Genomic DNA, 22,938 nt, shown 5'->3' on the forward strand with positions numbered 1-22,938 from the left:
TATCTTCTGTAGTTCTGACACTTTCCTATTGCTGCCATGTTGCTCACCTCATTTCCACCAACTGGAATTTTCTGGCCTCCTGGCTACTATTTTGCTTTTGTTTAACATCCTTCTGTTAAACAAAAATCTGCTGTTAACTTCCCTCTCTCATAGTGGGCTATTTCCTTTTGAGTACTGAAAATATTCATCATATGTATCATTCATTTTCTATTTACTTATACAGCCCTCTTGTTATTTTCTACTCTGTTATCTTACTTTTAAAATTCTGTGAACAGTTAAGTTGTCTAACTGCATTAGGACAAAAGCCCTGGTCTCAAATCTCTGACTCCTTTGCTCAGATTATAGGCACATATTAAGAAGGTTTTAATGTTGTCAGTTTTTCTTGAATTTGGCAGAAATTAAGGAAATTGGGGACATTTGAAGATGATTTGGGGCATTTGGTGATCTTTAGGTTGATCCAAATTGTACTGGTTCTCTTGGTGATACTGGTCTCACCTTAGAACAGTTAATTTTCTAGATTGACTCCAATTTCTGGAATGTGAGGTAGAGTTGTTCGTATGTTATGCTGGAGTAGGCCCTTCATTTATGCAGTGATTCTCTAAGTGTCAATCTAATCTCTTTCCCCTTCTCTCCCCTCCTTGTTTTAAAAAATGGAATCTTTTGGGACTTTGTCCCCATAACATTTATTTTTATTGTAAGATTTTATATTATTACTAGAGGCTCGGTGCACGAAATTTGCGCACTGGGTGTGTGTGTGTGTGTGTGTGTGTGTGTGTGTGTGTCCCTCAGCCCAGCCTGCACCCTCTCCAATCTGGAACCCCTCGAGGGATGTCCGACTGCCCGTTTAGGCCCGATCCCTGTTGGACATCCCTCTCACAATCCAGGACTATTGGCTCTCAACCACTCATCTGCTTGCCTGCCTGCCTGATTGCCCCTAACCGCTTCTGCCTGCCAGTCTTATCACCCCCTAACCACTCCCCTGCCAGCCTGATCGATGCCTAACTGTTCCCCTGCTGGCCTGATTGCCCCCAAACTGACCTCTCCTGTCAGCCCGGTCTCCCCCAACTGCCCTCCCCTGCCAGCCTGGTCACCCCCAACAGCCCTCTCCTGCAGGCCCGGTCGCCCCCAACTGCCCTCCCCTGCTGGCCTGATCACTCCTAACTGCCCTCCCCTGCAAGCCATCTTTTGGCAGCTATCTTGTGGCCACATGGGGGCGGCCATCTTGTATGTTGGAGTGATGGTCAATTTGCATACTTGTCATGACTAATTAGCATATCTAGTCATGACTAATTAGCATACCTGGGCTAATTAGCATATCCTTATATAAGATTTTTAAAAAATATATTTTATTGATTTTTTTTAAAGAAAGGAAGGGTGAGGGTTAGAGAGTTAGAAACATGGATGGGAGAGAAACATCGATCAGCTGCCTCCTGCACACCCCCTACTGGGGATGTGCCCTCTATCAAGGTACATGCCCTTGACCGGAATCGAACCAGGGACCTTTCAGTCCACAGGCCAACATTTTATCCACTGAGCCAAACCGGTTGGGCAAGATTTTATATTATTAGCTTTTTCACTTATTCTCTTGTTGGAGATCATGTGATATGGTCTTCATATAATAAGACTAGTGGTATATATTTTTTAAAAACTGTATTCACTGTATTAGAAAAACGAGGTAGAGGGGTTTTTTTTTTGGTAACTTTATTGAATATTTAAACTTTATTTTTATCGTTGACACTATTACAAAAGTCCCCATTCCTTGCCCCGCACCTCTACCACCATCACCTGCCTTTTGCCCAGTTCTAGCACTACCTTCCCTCTGGCCGTCACTGCACTCTTGTCTGTGTCTATGTGTCATGCATATATGTCTGTCTATATGTAGGTTTTGTGTAGACAATTCATTTCTCTTAGATACATACCTAGAAGTAGAATTGGTGGGTCAAATGGTAACTCTATTTAACTTTTTGAGGAACTTCCAGATGTTTTCCAAAGTGGCTAAACCATTTTACATTCCTACCAGCAATGTATGAGGGTTCTAGTTTCTTCATATCCTTGCCAACACATCTGTCTTTCTGTTTCTTTTTGATGTTATTGTAAGTGGAATTGTGGGTGTGAAATAGTATTTTATTGTGGTTTTGATGTGCTTTTCACTGATGACTCATGTTGTCAAGCATCTTTTTATGTGCTTATTGGCTATTTACATAGCTTCTTTGGAGAAATGTCTGTTTACATCTTTTGCCCATTTAAAAATTCAGATATTTTTTCATTTTAGAGTTGTAGAATTTTTATACATATATATATCCTGGATACAAATATCTGAGATAAACGATTTGGAGTTTTTCCCCACCTTTTTTTAGTGTGTACTTTGAAACATGAAGTTAATGTTGATGATCCAGTTTACTTAATTTTTTCCTTTGTTGCTTGTGGTTTTGGTGCCATGTAACATTTGCTCTTCATTTTCTTTGAAGGATTTTATAGTTTTAGCTCTTTCATTTAGGTCTTTGATCTCTTTGATTTAATTTTTGTCTATGGTGTGAGATAGTCTAACTTCATTCTCTTGCATATGGCTATGTAGTTGTCCCAGCACCATTTATGTAGATAGTTTCTTTATTGCATTGTTGTGGCATCCTGTTGAATTGACCATAAATGGGAGGCCTCTGTCTGGACTCTCAGTTCTATTGCATTGATGTATCTGTTTACCCTTAGCGGTATGTCTGTATCAAACTGTCTTGATTACTGTAGTTATGTATAGTAAGTTATAAAATCTAGAAGTGTGTTAGCCCTACTGTTTTGTTTCTCTTCTCAAGATTGTTTTGCCTATTCTGAACCCCTTGCATTTCCATATGAATTTTAGGATTAGTTTGTCAATTTCTGCAAATAAAAATGGCTGGTAGGATTTGATAAGGGATTGTTTTGATTCAGATCAATTTGGGGACTGTTACATCCTAAAGATATTAAGCCTTCTGAATGTCTATGTACATGGCTGTCCTTCCATGCTGGAGGGTAAAGCCAACAACAGTTAGCATATTAATGCAAAAGGAAAACATTGGAAGGCCAATGGACTTTGATATTCGGCAGGGCTGAAAATCAGCATAATATTGCCCTGTTGTGGGCTCAGTGGCTCAAGGCAATTTCCTAACCTGATAATCCTTACATTGTTTACCAAACTCTACTTTTGATCTGCCTGTATGCCTTGCTGAAGGCCAAATGTATATTCAAGTAAATAAATAGTGGACCAGGCCAGAAGTCGGTGTCTCTCTCTTCAAGAAAGAGGCTCCACCTGGCCCCCAATGCCTTCTAAATTCATATTTCTTGTATAGCATATTCATTTGTGCATTGGCCCCTCCTTCGGACCCTGAACCTAGCCTTGAACATCGTGGCACTTCCATTTGCTTAGATCCTTTTTAAACCCTTACCTGAGGATATATTTTTATTGATTTTTAGAGAGAGGAAGGGACAGAGAGAGAGAAGAACATTGATGTGAGAGGGAAACATCAATCCATTGCCTCCCTTACTCGCCACGACCAAGGATTGAACCCGCAACCTAGGTATGTACCCTGACCAGGAATTGAACCCACAAATTTTTGGTGAATGGGACACTCCAACTAACTAAGCCATACACCAAGGCAGGTCTTTAATTTTTTCAACATGCTTTGTAGTTCTCAGTGTACAGGTTTTATACTTTTGTTAAATTTATTCATAAATATTCTTTTTGCTGTTTTTGTTAAGTGGAATTGTTTTCTTAATTTGATTTTTAGATTTTTCATTGCTAGTGTGTAGAAATAAAATAGAGTTTTGTTTCATCTTATATCTTACAGCCTTGTTGAACTTACCAGTTTTAATAGTTTTTTAGTGGAGTCCTGATAATTTTTTTGTATACAAAGATCATTTCATCTTCAAATAGAGGTAGATAACTTTACTTCTTCCTTTCCAATATAGATTCTCTTTACTTCTTTCCTTTTTTTGCCTAGACTCCTATCCAGAATATCTGGTATAATGTTGAATAGAAGTGGTGAGAGTGAACATTGTTGTACTGTATGTATTGTTCCTGATCTTAGTGAAAAGCATTCTGTCTTTCACTATTAATTATGCTGTTAGTGCTCCAGTTTTTGTAGGTATCCTTTATTGTATTAAGGAAGTTCCCTTCTATTTTTACTTTGTTGAATGGTTTGTTTTTTCATGAAAGGATGTTGGATTTTTGTCAAATTCTTTTTCTGTGTTGAGATGATCATGGTGTTTTGTTTTTGGTTTTTGTTCCTTTATTAACATGGTGAATTACATTGATATTAAACCAAACTTGCTTTCTGGGATCCCTCTTTTTCATGGTATATAATCCTTTGTTGCAATTGGTTTTGCTAGTATTTCCTTGAGGATTTTTGGTGACAATATTCATAAGGTATTTTGGTCTGTAGTTTTATTTCCTTATGATGCATTTGTTTTGTTCTGTAATCACAGTAGTATTGCTATCATATAATGAGTTGGGAAGCATTCTTTCCCTTTCTAGTTCATGGAATAGTTTATGAAGGATTGATATTAAATCTTCAAGACTAAAGGTATTTTAATTTTTGTTTTTATCTTTTAGGATTCTCCTTTTACAAATGCAGGAATGGGATCTAATCTAAATCTCCTGGGTGAAATTGAATGTGATGCCAGCATAATGGATGGAAAATCCTTAAATTTTGGAGCTGTTGGAGCATTGAGTGGTATGTGGACACTGTAACACACTATCTTTGTTGTTTATAAAACTATGAATATTACCATTCCATGGCATCTAAAGTCCTAGTCCAGTTTTTTCCACCGTTCTTAATTGGAATAGTGTTAAAAACAAACTTTAAACATTTTTTTTACTAAATTTAAAACATGAAATTTTAGCTGTATATAGTCTTTGTTAGAGTTTGATCATTCTCCATCCCCCAAGAGATTATAGACATTTCAAATGTGTTAGCATATTCTCTTACTTTTATAATTATTTGAAATAATAACTTTATAATTACTTGAAATAATGTATTTTTGTTGTTAAAAAATTCAAATAACATACAAACATACCTCAGAAATATTGTGGGTTCTGTTCCAGACCACCTCTATAAAGTGAATATCCCAAAGAAGTATCACATGAAGTTTTTGTGTATATTAGAGTTAAAAAAAATAGGCTTCCTTGGAATTTCTATACACACAATTATATCACCTGTGAATCATGGCAGTTTTGCTTTTTTCTTTCTAATGTTTAAATGTTTATTTATTTTTTCCTTGCATTATTATACTGGCTATGACATCCAGGGCAATGTTGAATATAAGTGGTAATAGTGTACATCCTTGCTTTTTTCCTGATTTTAGAGCAAGAGCATGAAATATTTCACCATTTCGTATGCTGCTCGTTGTAGGATTTTCATAGATGCTCTTTATCATATTGAGAAAGTTCCCTTCTAATCTTAGTTTGCTGATAGTTATTATTATAAATGGGTATTGAATATAATTAAGTGCTTTTCTGCATCTACTGAGATATGACTTTTCTTCTTTATTTTGTTAAGGGAAATTTATGTTCCCTTCTTGGCATAAAATCTTCTTGGTCATAAGTTTTTATTTTTTATATTTTGCTGATGTTCAAGATTTTTGACATTTATGTCCGCATAATAGGCTTTAATTTTTCTTTCTTATAATATTCTTTTCAGGTTTTGGAATCATGGTATGGCTGGCTTCATAAAATGAGCTAAGGATTTTTTTTTTCTCTCTGATCTTTGAAATAGTTTGTGTATCATTGGAATGATTTCTTTTTAATTGTTTGGAGAAATTTATTAGTTATTCTAAATTAGTAGTAGAGTTTTTGTGGGAAGTTTTTAAAAAAGGGATCCAATTTCTTTAACAGTTATAAGACTGTATTTTCTTTTTCTCCTGTGTGTTTTTTCAAGGAATTTGTCTTATATAAGTGTTCAAATTTCTTAGCCTAAAGACTTTTTTGTTAGCTTTCATTATTTATTTCTAGTCATTAATTTCACTGTGGTCCTAAAACATACGCTGTAAGATTCCAAGCCCTTAAAGCCTTTTGAGACTTGCTTTATGGCCCAGATTATGATGTGTTTTTGATAAATGGTCCATGTGAACTTGAAAAGAGTATGTATCTTATAGTTGTTGGGTACATGTTCTACATGTCAAGTCTATTTGATTATTCATTTATTCCAATATTCTATATTCTTTCTGATTTGTGTGATAGATAAGAAATGGTATTTCAATTTGGTTTTATTTTCTTTTATTGTAAAATTTTATTGGTATTTAATGAAGTTTCGCATGTGTAAAGGCCATTAACATTTTTCTGTGAACTGTTTATACCTCTTATGTGGCTTGCCTTTTAAAACTCTATAATGTGCTTTATCATATTGGAATTTAAAATTTTTATTTGTCAAACTTATTTCTCTGTTGTGGATTTTGTATTTTGCATTTGTAAGGTTTCTCTCTCATAATTATGAGTTTGGTCACCCATATTTTCTTCTAATATGTGCATAATATATTTTTATTTAACTCTTTTTTTTTGTTTTTGTTTGTTTTAAAATTTCAACCATTAATGGCATTTTATTAAGGACTGTGATGGCGAACCTTTTGAGCTCAGTGTGTCAGCATTTTGAAAAACCCTAACTTAACTCTGGTGCCGTGTCACATATAGAAATTCTTTGATATTTGCAACCATAGTAAAACAGACTTATATTTTTGATATTTATTTTATATATTTAAATGCCATTTAACAAAGAAAAATCAACCAAAAAAATGAGTTCGCGTGTCACCTCTGACACACGTGTCATAGGTTCGCCATCACTGATTTAGGAAGTTTCTATGTATCACACAGGTATTAACTTCCTCTCATAACCCCCCTAAAAATACAGAAAGATTAAAAAACAAGAAAAGCCCTTAACATATAAAATTTCAGTTTCTCTAAAGTCTTAGGTTAAAAAAGAAAAAGGTAGTGGCACTTCTCCTTTATGAGAAGAATTCAGCCTTTTCTTAGGCTCACTACAGATTTCTACTCCTTTCTGGGCAAAAAATGGTCAACGCTTCTGCCTCCTTTTAGTAAATTCATTTCTTGATTATTACACATTAGCATTCCCCACTTGACACCTTTTTAGACACTTGATTGTTGGATGCATTTCTCACTTGGCAAACAGCCAGTGTGGCTTTGCATGGGATGTCTAAGTGTCAGGAACAGCAGTGTTGATGTTCTGCTTTTGAGGGGGAAATATATGTAGCGATGCAGACATTCCCAGGAAGAACAAATGTAGTCTGAAAAGGGTGTGCAGAGTGCAGAGGGCTGACAGGCACTGAGTGGTTTGAATTCTGTGGCCGTCAGCCACCGAAAACTGTAGTGCAGGCCAGAATATAAATCTTCGCAGAAAGAAGTTTGGTTGGACAGTGAAATGGCAGAGCTGGCTTCATGTTGTTCCAAGGGTATCAGACAGAGGCACACAAAAAGCAGTATGGGTCATCTGCAGTGAGCAGTAGTCTGTGTGTGATCATGTATGGGCAGTTCTGGAAATGTTCTGTTAACGAGGCTCAGGGAGAAGGGACAAGAAGCATCCTATTAAAATACACTTCCACCTCTAACCTAAGCTCCCAGGCCTCCTTGGCTCTGGGATTCACAAGGCCAAAATAAAGTTCAGAGTGTGTCACGTAGGTACCTGGAAACTGGTTCACTGGGCCATTTCAGAAGACCTGGCGAGCAGCAAGACTACCCAGAAGGTTATGCCTTGATGATCTTCACATCGTCCACAGGGGGGTCCTAGGAGTTTGTTTCCACCATTCCTACTCTATTCACCACTCCTATACCCTGGCACACACGGCCAAAAATGGTGTGTTTGCCATCAAGCCACTGGGTGGGAGCTAGGGTCACAGAGAACTGGCCACCGTTGGTGTCTGGCCGTGCATTGGCCATTGCAAGAATTCCAGCCCCCGTAAATTTCAAGTCTGGATGAAACTCATCTTCAAACTGCTTGCCATAGATAGATGCACCACCTCGACCTGTTGGGTCACCTCCCTGGACCATGAAGGCTGTGATGATTCTGTGGAATTTGGTGCCATAGTAGTAACCTCGACGAGCCAACTCAGCAAAGTTCTTGCAGGTCTTTGGAGCATGCTTCCAGTACAGCTCCAGCACGATGGTCCCCATGCTGGTCTCTAAGTAGACATTGGGCGGCTGCCAGGAGTCGGGGGTGGGGGTGGGGGGGAATAGCCCCCATAGCGGAGCCAGCGGAATCTTTCCCCAGCAGTTGCCACTTCTGGCGCCGATTCCCCGGGGACCCGCTGGTGCAAGGCACACTTCCGGTCCCTGCGGTTCAACCCTGTGATGCCAAGATTTGAAGAGTTGAGAAAAGGAAGAGGAAGGACACCACCTCCAAAGCCAGGAGGCTGGGGTGCGAGGCCTATTTAACTCTTTTTTTTATTATATATATATATATATATATATATATATATATATATATATATATATATTTTATTGATTTTTTACAGAGAGGAAGGGAGAGGGATAGAGAGTTAGAAACATCGATGAGAGAGAAACATCAATCAGCTGCCTCCTGCACACTCCCTACTGGGGATGTGCCTGCAACCAAGGTACATGCCCTTGACCGGAATCGAACCTGGGACCCTTGAGTCCGCAGGCAGACGCTCTATCCACTGAGCCAAACCGGTTAGGGTGAGGCCTATTTAACTCTTAAATGCATTATTTATTTTTCTGAAATGACCAACAAATTGTCCCTACATAATTAATTGAATAAGAACAATAATAATGCCGGTTTGGCTCAGTGGATAGAGCGTTGGCCTGCGGACGGAAAGGTCCCTGGTTCGATTCCGGTCGGGGGCATGTACCTGGGTTGCGGGCATATCCCCAGTGGGGGATGTGCAGGAGGCAGCTGGTCGATGTTTCTCTCTCATCGATGTTTCTAACTCTCTATCTCTCTCCCTTCCTCTCTGTAAAAAATCAATAAAATATATTTTTTAAAAAAAGAACAATAATAATTACCACTTATTAGATAACTATTGCATAATGTGCATTTTTCTCCAGTAGTTTATATATATTAAGTCATTTAGTTCTCACAATAACATGAGGTCAGTACTTTCCCCCCTATTTTACAGATGAGAAAACTGAGACACAGGAGAAGTTTACTAATTTGTCCATGGTTACTGTATCAGTCTGGGTTCAACTAGGAGACAAACTACCCAGTAGTTTAAACAGGAGAGGTTTAATATAAAGAATTATTAAACAGTGATAAGAGAGTAACTATAAAGATGGAAAGAAAACTCAAAGTGTATTCTAGGACAGAAGAATACTGAAGTAGGGATTAACTTAGAAGGGAATTCAGATCTTGTTGTAGAAGGTATAGTTGCAGCCCACTGTCAGGCGGAGAAGTTGCTGGGGTACCCAGGCCATTGTCACTGTGAGAGCAGGAACAATCTTGGGTGGCTCAGCTGAGCTTGGCCTGGTAGGTGGGCACACAGAGGTCAGGAAGCCATGGTAACTAAACCTCTGTTGCACAGGATAGCAATTGGGCTTTTGGCTCATTAGATAGTCAACCAGGTGGAGCATTTTGCCATGTGTGCTTGTCGGACTGAGAAGATGAGGGGATCAGTGACTTGAGCTGGGTGCAGCCCTATTCTTTCTGGGGCTGTCAGCTATGCTGCCATGGCCTGAATCAAGAGCTGGGGAAAACATGTGGTGGCCAAATGCTGGAGAAAACTGTACCCTGCAGTCACTTAGCACTGGAGACTACCAGGTGGGCCAAATAGTGGAGAAAAACTGGTATTCTCCAGGAGCTGGATAGCAAGCCACCCTTTCCTCCTGCAGTGTGTCTCCAGTGCCCTCTACTGACAAAGTATATCAGTGTGCCAGCTGGCAAAGGAAACATTTAAAGGGCCCTTTTCCATTTTTACAGATCAGGCAACAAAGGATGAATTGGTAGCCGAGAACCAATAAATTGATAGCTGGTACAGTAGTAAAATACTTGGATCTCCAGCACTCTATGTGTTCTTTCTGCCGCTAATATGTACCCTATCTGTGCCCTACTCATTTGAAAACTATCTTTATCACATGTTAAATATCCAAATTCATGTGTGTCTGTGTCTGAAGTTTAGCTTTATTCTATTCAATTGATATACTTGTCTATTTTGTACTCAAACCACACTCTTTTCATTAGAATAGTTTTTAATGAAAATGATCTCATTGGGTGAAGTCTTAACTTTTTTCCCCAAAGTTTTCTCTTTCTAATGAATTTAAGAGTCAGCTTGGCATACTTCAGAAATTTTTTGAAGTTTTGAATTAATAGAGAGTTTGTAAGTTACTTTGGTAATTGTTAATGTCTACAATATTGAATCATTTATCCAGAAATATATTTAAGAGCTCAGAGACCTGAGCTTTTCCATCCTTTGGTATTTTATACATTTTTTTGTGTGACATTTTTTTTTTAATGTCAATATGGTGGTCTTAATTGTAATTTTTATAGCCGCTTTATATCCCACTGCTGATTTTTTATTTGCATTAGTAGTGTCCTGAGAGGCATCATAGCTTAGTGGTTAAGGGCATAGTCTCTGGCATTAGCTGCCTCTGTTAAAATCTCAGCACTAATCTTGGGCAGGTGAGTTAACCCTCTGTGAAAATGTTTCCTCAGTAATGAGATAGGGTTCATAAGGGTATTTATGTGAAAGGTTGAAGGGATCATTGAAGTAATCTGATTACATTTAAGGGATTGGCACTAGGTTTGACACATATTAGATACTGAGTTACTGTCACTGTCTTCTTTCCTTATCATCAGTGCCTTATTTGTTGTTGTCATTGTCATCGTGATATAAGGTTTTCACACTAATACTTACTGCCGTCATTCTTCCCAGATGAGTGCCCATTTTTCACTTTTCACATTCTGTTTTTCCTCATGGGAACAATCTGAATCATACTTTAGGTTACAATCTGAACTATACTTTAGATCACAATCTTGTATATACTTGGTCTATTCTCCCTACCCTTACCTAGTTTGAAGGACTTCCTCTATATTCAGTCCTTCTTACAGGTGAGATTTAAAATATTTGGCCATTAATTTTCCTCCCCAATTAAATTTGAAGCTGTTTGTAATCATGCTTATTTTTAAAATATTTTTATTGATTTTCAGAGAGAGAGGGAGTGAGAGGGAGAGAGAAAGAAAAACATCGATGTGAGGGCAGAAAATCAGTTGGCTGCAGGCCCCCCACCAGTACCAAGCCCACAACCCGGACATGTGTCCAGACGGGAAATGGAACCGGCAACCTTTTGGTGCATGGGACGATGTCCAACTAACCAAGCCAAGCTGGCCAGGGCAATTCTTTAGAGGAAATATATGGTTTTGATTGTAGATGTCACATTTTCAGTTTATTTTTCTATTCTGTTATTCTGAAATCTATTAAAAAGGAAGCTAATTTAAATGTGTATTATTTTAAATTCAGTTTTTGCTGCTGTAGCGTATGACAAAACACGAGAAGGTATGTTTTATATTTGTTCTTTTCTTGAATTTACTAGATAATCATGTATTTGTTGATTTGATCTGTATTGTTTATGATAATTAATGGTTTTTATTAATATATAAAAGGAGAGTTTTCCAAGATATTTAAAACTTGTGTTTATTGAAATTGCCACAAAACTGAGTGGGAAAGTTGAAGACTTTTTACTTCATTTTCTGCTAATTTTATTTTATAGGAATCAAGAACCCAGTCTCAGTTGCGAACAGACTCTTGTGTGAAGGGCAGAAGGGCAAGCTCTCTGCTGGCCGGATTCCTCCCTGGTAACCACTTTGTTCTGCCTGACTTTCCCTGGGTCTTTGGTCTTTGGTGCATGCAGTGTTTGAAGGCTATTTTTATCCACAGAAGGATGATGCTGTTGGTTGTACACCAGCGGTAGCTTGCCTTTGAGTTGAAGACTCACTTTGTTCTGTGATCTTTGTACACTTGATAGAACTCCGGATGGAATAGAATATTGTGGATTAAAGCAGAAAAGAGATCAGAGTTATTTTTGGTTTTGTAGTTGATTATAGGGATGTTTTTGCTGTTACTAAGTACTCAACTGGAGTCTTTTTATTATGAAACTTTAAAAGTGTCTTGCACATTCTAGTCCAGAGTCTAAACTAATTGTTAATCTTGAGGAGTTCCTAGAATAAAAGTACTTAATTTTTCTCATCTGCAGAAACACATTGTGACACTAAGATTAGTCAGATCACATCTCTTCTCCAGCATTAACATACAATTCTCATTAAAAACACTTTGAACTTTTCAAATAGTTATAAGAGTAGAGAGAATGTTGTAAAGAGCCCTCATGAACCTGTCATCCAGCTCCAATAATTAACAATGCTTTTGCTCTTCATCTCTTTGATGCATATATTTTTTATCCTAGCATTTTAAAGCAAATCCTCGACATCCTATTTTACCCTCAGATAGTTCTGTAAATTTGTCTGTTTGCAAAGCATAACCACCATCCTGTTAGCATGCCTAACATTATTAACAAATATGCCTCAATACTGTCTCATACTCAGTATGTGTTCAGCATGCCTGGTGTGAAGGTTACATTAGTGTTCTGTGTGAAAGCTATGATAGTAGTACTGTAGGAATCACTTTATTTGACTGTTATAATTTTAAGTCCTCGAAAATAAATTTATTAATAGTTTTGAAAAATCTTGAAACCTTTTACCTAAATAAATTAAAGGTATTCTTTTAATCATATACTTCTTAGGTGTTTAATTGTGGTATTAGAAAGGTTGATTATTTAAAATTTTCAAAGAAATATTTGTTTTCAATAAAACAAGGGTAAGGGAAAGCAATCTCTAATATGTGTTTCATTATTTCCATCATGTTTAAGAAGAATAAAGTTAAGAAAAAGACAACCAAAATTCTAAAAATTAATAAAGGATACAAATAGACAACTTATAGAAAAGAAAATATTGATGACATATAAATACATGAAAAGGTGCTCAATCATATATTAATTAAGGAATTGTGAATTAAAATGATACGATATTTTCACCTTATTTAAAGTAGTAAAATTAACTAATAAGACTAATTAGACTAATTATAAGACTAATATCCAGTCTTGTTGAGGGTGTGGAAAATAGGTTTTTTTGTGTTACTAGTGCTGGTGGGAACATACATTGATATAGTTAGTTGAGAGACATTTTGACATTACTGATTAATGTAAAAAATGACAATGCACATACTGCTTGCTCCAGCAATTACACCTTAAGACAGAACACCTTCACATGTACACAGGAAGGCTTGTGCAGCAAAAGAGGGCTACAGCAATGTGGCTTGTGTATAAAAACTATACACAACCTAGGTGTCCATCAATGGCTGAGTAAACTATTTTCTGGTTGTATTATTAACTATGCAGCATAAATTAAAGAGAGTCACATTTATATATAGTAACATGCATAGATCTCTAAGTTGCTGAATGTGTTCAGTTTAGTTTATGTTTCCTTAAAACAGGGGTCCTTAAACTTTTTAAACAGGGGGCCAGTTCACTGTCCCTCAGACTGTTGGAGGGCCGGACTATAGTTTAAAAAAAAACTATGACCAAATTCCTATGCACACTACACATATCTTATTTTGAAGTAAAAAAACAAAACGGGAACAAATACAACATTTGTATTTGCATGTGGCCCGCAGGCCGTAGTTTGAGGACCCCTGCCTTAAAAAGTTACAAAATAATGTAATGAATACCTGTTTCCTACAACCCAGGTTAGGGAATAAAATATTACCAAAGATTTGAAGCTGAAGCCTTTCTAATGGGATCCTTATCCTTCCCTTTGTCTGTCTTGTACTTTTACCCTGACCCCCATCTCTATCCCTGCCCCTGCCTCTAGGTAAGAGTTGTCTTGAATGAAGCTTTTCTCTTTCTAATTTGTTCCTTCATAGAATCACATTACATATAATAGTATAATTTTCTAAGGATGGATACACACACACACACACACACACACACAGTGGGGCCTTGACTTACGAGTGTCCCGACTAACGAGTTTTTCGAGATATGAGCCGTCTCTCGGCCGATTTTTTGCTTTGAGTTGCGAGCTAAAATTCGGGTTATGAGCCAGCTTCAGATACCCCACCGCTAGTTGGCACAGCGAACGTCACAGTGAATGCCACAACATCAGCCCAGCATCACGTGTCTCACTTGTTCACTTTAAGATTTGACATACGAGTAATTTGAGTTACGAGCTCCGTCACGGAATGAATTAAACTCGTTAGTCAAGGCCCCACAGTATACACACACACACACACACACACACACACACTCTCTAGAGTCCCGGTGCACGAAATTTTTGCATTCAGAGGGCATCCCTCAGCCCGACCTGAGCCCTCGCTTGGGGGATATCTGACTGATATGGGGAGCCGGCATAAGCCATCAGTCAGACATCCCTAGCACTGCCACGGAGGTGGGAGAGGCTCCTACCACTGCTGCTGCGCTCTCCAGCCATGAGCCCAGCTTCTGGCTGAGTGGCGCTCCCCCTGTGGGAGCGCACTGACCATCAGGGGGCAGCTCCTGTGTCGAGCATCTGCCCCCTGGTGATCAGTGCGCATCATAGTGACTGGTCATTTTGAGGTTTGATCAATTTGCATATTAGCCTTTTATTATATAGGACATACATACACACACACACACACACACACACACACCACACACGTGATCTGAAAAGAAAGTTAACAAACTCACTGTGATTATTTTTGGGATAGGAGGAAAAAGGGAACAAGATGAGGTAATTATCAAAGAGGACATGTGTAATATTTTTATATTTTCCAAACATAAAATATGTGGGGAAAAATGATGGCCATTTTTCCACTAAAATGATGTCATATAGTAATCCTACACTTGTTTGGAACCAGCTATCTGATTCTTTCATGTACATAGTTCTGCTTTGTTCTTTGTTTTCAAATTGTTTCGACTATTTTAGGCATTTTACATTTCCATATGAATTTTAGAATCAGCCTGTCAATTTCTATAATAGCTGCTGGAGTTTGATTAGGATTGCAACATATCCATTTACTAAGAATTTCTTTAACTTCTCTGGACGGTGTTTTATAGTTTTCACTATACAAGTCTTTCGCAGCTTTTATCCAATTTATACTTAAGTACTTCATTCATTTTAATGCTTTGATAAATTGCATATTTTAAAAATCTTAATTTTCAATAGTTTATTGGCAATATATATAATTATATGAATGATTTTTATTATAGTGATGTTCTATCCTAGGAATCTGCTGTACTCATTTGTTCTAGTACCACATTTATAGATTCCGTAAAATTTTCTACATGGATAGTCATGTCTTCTAGGGATCTAATTTCACTTATGCTGTTATAATCTGGATTCCTCTAATTAATTTCTTTTTCTTTATTACAGTGGGTAGGACCTCTGATGCAATATAGACTAGAAGTGTGAGAGTGGACATTCTTGCCTTGTTGTCATCTTAGGGAAGTAACATTTGGTCTTTTACTGTTAAATATGATGGTTGCTATAGATTGTTATAGATCAGTGATCTATAACACCTTTTGAGCTCGGTGTGTCAGCATTTTGAAAAACCCTAACTTAATTCTGGTGCTGTGTCACATATAGAAATTTTTTGATATTTGCAACCATAGTAAAACAAAGACTTATATTTTTGATATTTATTTTATATATTTAAATGCCATTTAACAAAGAAAAATCAACCAAAAAAATGAGTTCGTGTGTCATCTCTGACACGCATGTCATAGGTTCACCATCACTGTTATAGATGCTCTTTTTTATGTTGAGGAAGTCACCTTCTTTTTTTTCCACTTCTTCATTTATTTTGTGTTTTTTTTAAAGATCCATTTTGATAGATATATGTTCATTGCCATTTTGTTCATATTTTTAATCTTTATTTTTCTTCTTATTTTTCTTAAAGAAGACCCTTTAGCATTTCATGTAATATTAGTTCTGATGGGCTCCTTTAGCCTTTCCTTGTCTGGGAAGCTCTTTATATGTCCTTTAGTTCTAAATGATAGCTTTGCTGAATAGAGTAATCTTGGTTGTAGGTCCTTGCTTTTCATCACTCTAAATATTTCTTGCCAGTTCCTTCTGCCCTGCAAAGTTTCTTTTGAAAAATCAGCTGATAGTGTTATGGGAGTTCCCTTGTAGGTAGGTAACTGCTTTTCTCTTGCTGCTTTTAAGATTCTATTTTTCTTTAACCTTTGGCCTTTTAATTATGATGTGTATTTTTGTATGGGCCCCTTTGGGTTCATCTTGTTTGGGACTCTGCACTTTCTGGACTTGCATGTCTATTTCCTTCACCAGGTTATGGAAGTTTTTCATCATTATTTTTTAAATAGGTTTTCAATCTCTTTCTATTTTTATTCTCCTTCTGGTACCTCAGTGATGTAAATGTTAGTACACTTGATGTTGTCTCGAGGTACCTTTATATTATCTTCACTTTTATAGGTTCTTTTCCCTTTTTGCTATTTTGATTGGGTAGTTTTTACTTTCTTATATTTCAAATCATTAATTTGATTCTCTGCTTCATCTACTGTACTGTCGAGTCCCTGTAAATTATTCTTCATTTCAGTTGGTGTATCCTTCATTTCTAACTTTTTTTAAGGTTTCCATGTCTTCCTTTTTTTATGGTTCCCATGTCCTTTTTTATGCTGCTGAAGTTCTCTCTAAGTACAACTAATCTTCCCCTAAGTTCATTGAGCATCCTTATAACAAGTGTTTTGGACTCTGTATCTAGTAGATTGCTTGTCTCTATTTAGTTTTTTTCTGGAATTTTCTTCTGTTTTTTTTATTTGGAAGGTGTTTTTTTGTCTCCTCATTTTGGCAGCCTTCCTGTGTTTGTTTCTGTGTATTAGGTAGAGCTGCTACATCTCCCAGGCCTAATGTAGTAGGTGTCCTGTAGGGTCCAGTGGCATAGTCTCCCCCATCTCCCAAGTTGGGCACTCTAGGTGTGCCCCCCGACCCTGTGTGCACTTTCTATACCCTCCTGTTATAACTGACCCTTGATTGCTGCTGACACATCAATGGGAGTGATATACCCCAGGTCAATTGTCTGCAAGGACTGGTTGCAACCACTGACTACCACAGAGGATCAGCTGTGCAGGGTCCTGCCTCACAAAACAGGACTTACTTCAGCCAGGCTCTGGTGCCTGCCAAGTCTTCCCCTTGAGTGTGTCACTATGGAGGTGGTTGGATGGTGTTTTGATGTGGTCTGAAGCTGTCTAGTGGGTGCACTGGCCATGGGGCCTTCTGAGCCGCTACCTGTATTCTGCCAGGGTCACCCAGTTTGATCTACAAAGTAATCTACAGATGGCTGCTACTTGTGCTAGGCTTGGAGGTACCTAGGAGAGGCAAAGCTGCGAACTATGGCCAGTTGCTGCTAGTGCCGAGTCTGGGACCACTTAGCGAAAAGTACAGGGTACACTGAGGCCAGATGTTGCTTGTTTGAGAGATTTTAGAAAAGTCTGAAATGTGAGCCAAGACAGATCATTCATATGGAAAAGCAACTGGAAACAGCTTGGGTAGGCCTGCAAGTTTGTTGGGGTGGCGTCTCAGGGAATCACTAGAACAGGCAAACAGTGATAGTCAGGTTGATGGAGACTCAGATATAGTGCATGCCTGCTAACTTTATAATGGGAGGGCTCAGAAAAGGAACAATGGGCTCTGCCAGCACTTTTGTCTAGCAGAAAGCTGCCCCTCCAGCTGTTGTACTGATGCTAGACAATGTCCCTGGTGCCTTTCTAGCTATTGTCCCAGCACTGGATCTCAGAGGGAGTACGTCCAAGTAAGTTCATGCATGGGCCCTTTAAGAGGAACTGTGTGGCATTCCAGCAGCTTTCTGTCTCTCTCATCCACAGTCCCCACTGGTTTTTACAACCAGAAATTATGGGGACCTCTCTTCCTGGCAATAGAACTCTGGGCTGGGATCCCTCATTCCTCAGGGGGGATCTCCACAGCCGAGATATGCCTCCCAATTTTTACATGGGTATGGGACTGGCCCTTATCACATCTCCATCCCCCTACCAGTATTTTCGTGGTTTATTCTCTAATCCCTTAGTTGTAGGACGTCCTTTTATATAGGTTTCAGACACTTCTGAATCATGGTTGTTCTGTAGTTTGGTTGTCATTTTGGTGTGGTTGTGGGAGGATGTGAGTACTGTGTTTACCTACGCCTCCATCTTGACTTGAAGTCTATCTGAGGAAGTCTCTTTTTTGCATAATGTACTGAGAGTTTTTAATAAAAATGGGTGTTGCACCTTTTCAAATGTTTTGTTGCATTTATTGAGATGATCTTACAATTTTTTTACTTTGTCAATATAGTAATTGGTTGATTTTGTCTGTTAATTCAACAGTTGTATTTCTGGGATAAATTCTACTTGATCATAAGGTATAATAAAACTTTGTAAAGAATTTTTGCACCTATATTAATGAGAAATATTGGCCTGTTTTGTTTTTTGGGTATATAGCAGCCGTGGGCAAACTATGGCCCGCGGGCTGGATCCGGCCCGTTTGAAATGAATAAAACTAAAAAAAAAAAGACCGTACCCTTTTATGTAATGATGTTTACTTTGAATTTATATTAGTTCACACAAACACTCCATCCATGCTTTTGTTCCAGCCCTCCGATCCAGTTTAAGAACCCATTGTGGCCCTCGAGTCAAAAAGTTTGCCCACCCCTGGTATATAGGGATATATATTTCTATATTTCATCAAATTTGGGAAATTTTTGCCTATCATTTCTTCAGATATTTTTGCTGATATTCCCTTCTATTCTTTAGGACTTCAATTACACATCTATTTTACTTCTTTTTTTAAAAAAATGTTTTTACTGATGTTAGAGAGAAAGGAAAGGAGAGGGATAGATAGAAACATCGAAGAGAGAGAAAGAAACATTGGTCAGCTACCTCCTGCATGTCCCCTACTGGGGATCGAGCCCACAGCCTGGGCATGTGCCCTGGCCAGGAATCAAACCAGTGACCTCTTGGTTCAACCACTGTGGCGCACTGGCCAGGCTCTATTTGACTTGTTGTAATAGTCCTATAGATCACGGATGATTTGTTTACTTTTTCCATTTTTTTCTGTTTTATTTTGAATAGTTTTCATTGCTGTTTTCAAGTTTAGTAATTATTTTTCTAAATATCTAATCACATGTTAATCCCATCTAATTTATTTTTCATTTCTGACATAGTTTTTTATCTTTCGGAAGTTTGATTTGCATTTTTAAAAACTATCTTCCATGTATCTGTTTAATATGTTTAATCTTTCCTATAGCTTCTTGAACATATGAATAGAGTTATACTGTTTTAATTGAACATATGAATAGAGTTATAATGTCTTAATATCTTTGTATACTAATTCTATCATGTTTATTATTTCAGAGTTGTTTTTAATTGAATGATTTCTCTCTTCATTATAGATTAAATTTTCATTCTTCTTTGCATGTTTGGTAATTTTTATTAGATTCCAGACATTGTTTTATTTGATGCTGATATTCTTTTATTTTAATAAATATTCTTCAGCTTTATTCTAGGATATCGTTAACTTCTTAGAGGCAGTTTCATCTTTTCAGGTCTTGCTTTATACTTTGTTACATGCAACTAGGGAAGCATTTAGCCTTGAGTTGATTTTGCTTTGCTATCCAGGCCAAACCCTTCTAAGTACTATAGCAGATGCACCTAGAATGATGCTTTTTTTACTTTCACTGGTGGGAACAGGAGCAATCTCTGGCTTTGTGTGAACTTGGGGATTGTTTCCTCTACAACTTTCACATTATTCTTTCCCATGCTCTGGTTAATTTCCTTTTACACACTGATCTCTACTCAGTTGAAGAATAGAAGAGGACTCTGCCTCCTCTCTGGTACTTTGCCCTCTGAACTCTGGCTACCTTGGTTGGTGGATGTCCAATTCAGAGAAACTGCCGGCTTCTTCCTGAATTAACCTTCTTGTGCTGAGGCCTAGAAACTCCAGGCAGTAAGCTGGGACAGTCAAAGGGTTTACCGTGTTTGTTTCCTTTGCCTCAAGGATCACTGTCCTACATTTCCTACTAACGTCTAAAAACTGTTGTTTTCTATATTTTGTCTGACTGTTTTTTCATTGGTTCATGCAAGAGTATAAATTTCTTCCTTGTTACTCCCTATTGTTCAGAAGCAGAAATCTTTCACAAAAGTTCACTGTATACCTGCAGTAGTTTACAAAAGCTCAATTCCCTGAGTATCCTAGTGTATTGTTTCTTAAAAATACTATTTAATCTATTGTTGTTTATAAATTTATTAAATTTTTGAATATACTACTTTTGTTATATGAACTTTAAAAGAAAATTTGAAACCTAAAGATTAAAAGAAATATAAGAGACCTATCAAACGATATAGATTTAGTTGGACTTCCATTCAAACCAAGCAGTTTAACAAAATAAAAACAATAGCAAAATTTTATATGACAATTAGGGATATGTGAACCTCTATTGACTATATTTTGAGTCTAAGGATTTATTGTTAATTGTTTTTTTGGTGTCATTGTTTATGTGTGGTAATCTGTTAAAAGTCATTTTTTGAGCTGTACGCAAAATATTTATATTTGAAATTCTATATTTGGGATTTGCTTCAAAATAATTTGGGTGGGGGTATAAATGAATGAGATTAGCAATCTATATATATAAAAGGCTAATATGCTAAGTGTCCGACCTTCTGACTGGTCGCTATGACATGCACTGACCACCAGGAGGCAGATGCTCAACGCAGGAGCTGCCATAACACACACTGACCATTTACAGAGAAAACGGCACCATGGACCTGGCACCCACAAAGCAACACTCGGCTTCCCCCATGTGGGACACAGGCCCTGCCACCACCCTGGAGTGACAGCCCACCAAATTGTAGCCGACGCTGCCAAGACCCCATTGCGCAAAATGCGGCCCACAGCCCAGTCCAGTCTGGAAACGGTAGCTGTGGGTGCTGAGTAATGACATCACATAGCAACACCCGGCTTCCTCTCCCTAGCGACAGGCCATTTAACAATAAATGGTACTATGGACCTGGCACCCACAAAACAACACTCGGCTTCCCCCAAGTGGGACACAGGCCCCGCCACCATCCCGGAGAGATACCTCGTCAAATTGCAGCTTACATTGCTGAGACCCCATGGTGCAAAATGCAGCCCACTGCCCAGCCCAGCACAGGAATGGTGGCTATGAGCACTGGGCAATGATGCAATGTAGCAACAACTCCCGGCTTCCTCTCCCTAGCAACTAGGGTCAGGCGTGGGCAAACTTTTTGACTCGAGGGCCACAATGGGTTCTTAAACTGGACCGGAGGGCCGGAACAAAAGCATGGATGGAGTGTTTGTGTGAACTAATATAAATTCAAAGTAAACATCATTACATAAAAGGGTACAGTCTTTTTGTTTTTAGCTTTATTCATTTCAAACAGGCCGGATCCGCCTCGTGGGCTGTAGTTTGCCCACGGCTGGACTAGGCTCCTTGGAGTTTCTTCAGCCCAGGAACACAACTTGCTTTATAGCCAGGTGGAAACATTTTACACTTTAACCAAATGTCTGTGAAGTGTTTTCCTGTGCCTCATCTCATTTGATCCTCACAGAAATCCTAGAGTAGGTAGATAGGAGACTCGGTGGAATCCTCTTTTCTTTTCATTAGCTGGAAAATGGAGATTTAGAAAGCTTAGAAACTTGACCCAACTGAAAAGAAGTAAGAATTGGTGGACCTTGAAAATGACTTCAGGTTTTCTCACCACACAGAATATAGACAAACACTGCTGCAATTAAGTATTTTACCCCCTGTTCTCCCTGTGTGATCTACAATAATAATCTGCTTTGTGTTGATATTTACTGCCGTGTTGCTAACAATTACCTGAAAGAGAATTTGGGGTGTTATACTGGGCTGGAAAAAGTTTAGCTAAATCAGAAAGCAGGTCTAATTAAGCAAGTTTATTCTATATATATAAAAGGCTAAGTTGACTCACGCATGCGCAATACATATAAAGCTCTCACTGGTGCCAATTGCACGCATGTGTTTCGATCTGTCATTGTCGATCCTGAATTTAGTTGACACTTCTATTATAGAGAAAGGGCAAATAGTGATATTAAAATGTTCCTTCTAATTAATTTCCTTTCAATGTGCACGGATTTGTGCACCGGGCCACTAGTGTACTGTATTAATAATTGATGAAATAGATTGATGATCCATTTAGTTCATAACACTGTTCTCTAAAATGTATGTTTGAAAATTTCTGTAATACATTTTTTAAAAAGTTAAATTCTTATTTTTTAATTTGTTTGTTGTGTTATTTTCAAATATAGCAGGTTCTTCTTTATTTGTACTTTATGTGTCTATAAGCTTTACTTAATAGCTACTAATTTGTCTGCCATCAATTTTGTATATTTGTGATGAACAAAGAAGTGATAGATAAAATAAATAGAAATTAGTTTTTAAGTCCAAAGCAGCAGCTATCATTTTCTCCTATATCTTTTTCATCCAATAAAGAATTTGATTATTGGGGGCTAGGAGCATTCTTAAGAGTTTTCTGAATCACTAAGTTACACAATTTTAGGTTCTTGGTTCTTTGCAAATGGGTGGTTCTCATCCATAAGATAAGTCTCATCCCTGTTTGCCCAGATAGCCCTTCTTGGGACCTTTGGCTGTGTTAGGCTTGCAGTAGCACCTACAGCTCAGCTTCCTGAAGGTGTTAATCATTCCACCTCAGGGCTGGCCTCCCTAGAGTGCTACTGCTTTTTGTTTTAATTCACTTTAGACTTGTCTTAATGTAAGTTAAGGTGGGTATAACAGAAGAAAAATGTTGTCCTTAAGGGAATTTTGACACCATAATTTATTTTTAATATCTCATCAATGTTTATTTAGTGCTTACTGTGCTTTAGGTACTATTCTAAATGCTTGGGATTATCAAAGAAAACACAAAGATTCCCATTCTTA

The 22,938-nt window shown here is 37.9% G+C and overlaps 2 protein-coding genes across 3 annotated transcripts in view; one reads left to right on the plus strand and one right to left on the minus strand.

Annotated features, from left to right (window-relative positions):
- Positions 1-22,938, plus strand: part of TASP1 (taspase 1) — a 249,297-nt gene that overhangs the window by 45,120 nt on the left and 181,239 nt on the right. For both annotated transcript variants that reach the window (XM_081097445.1, XM_081097446.1), the window contains exons 5-6: positions 4,583-4,703; positions 11,699-11,783. In XM_081097445.1, coding sequence (XP_080953571.1) covers positions 4,583-4,703; positions 11,699-11,783 — 206 coding nt within the window. The remainder of the gene's footprint in view (positions 1-4,582; positions 4,704-11,698; positions 11,784-22,938) is intronic.
- On the minus strand, positions 7,763-8,149 carry LOC308523049 (peptidyl-prolyl cis-trans isomerase-like 1; the record flags this gene model as incomplete). The annotated part of the gene is made up of 1 exon (XM_081096712.1): positions 7,763-8,149. The coding sequence occupies one exon, from the start codon at positions 8,147-8,149 to the stop codon at positions 7,763-7,765; it is 387 nt and encodes a 128-aa protein (XP_080952838.1).

Source organism: Myotis nattereri, assembly GCF_964212035.1.
Source record: "Myotis nattereri genome assembly, chromosome: 8".
Lineage (NCBI taxonomy): Eukaryota > Metazoa > Chordata > Mammalia > Chiroptera > Vespertilionidae > Myotis > Myotis nattereri.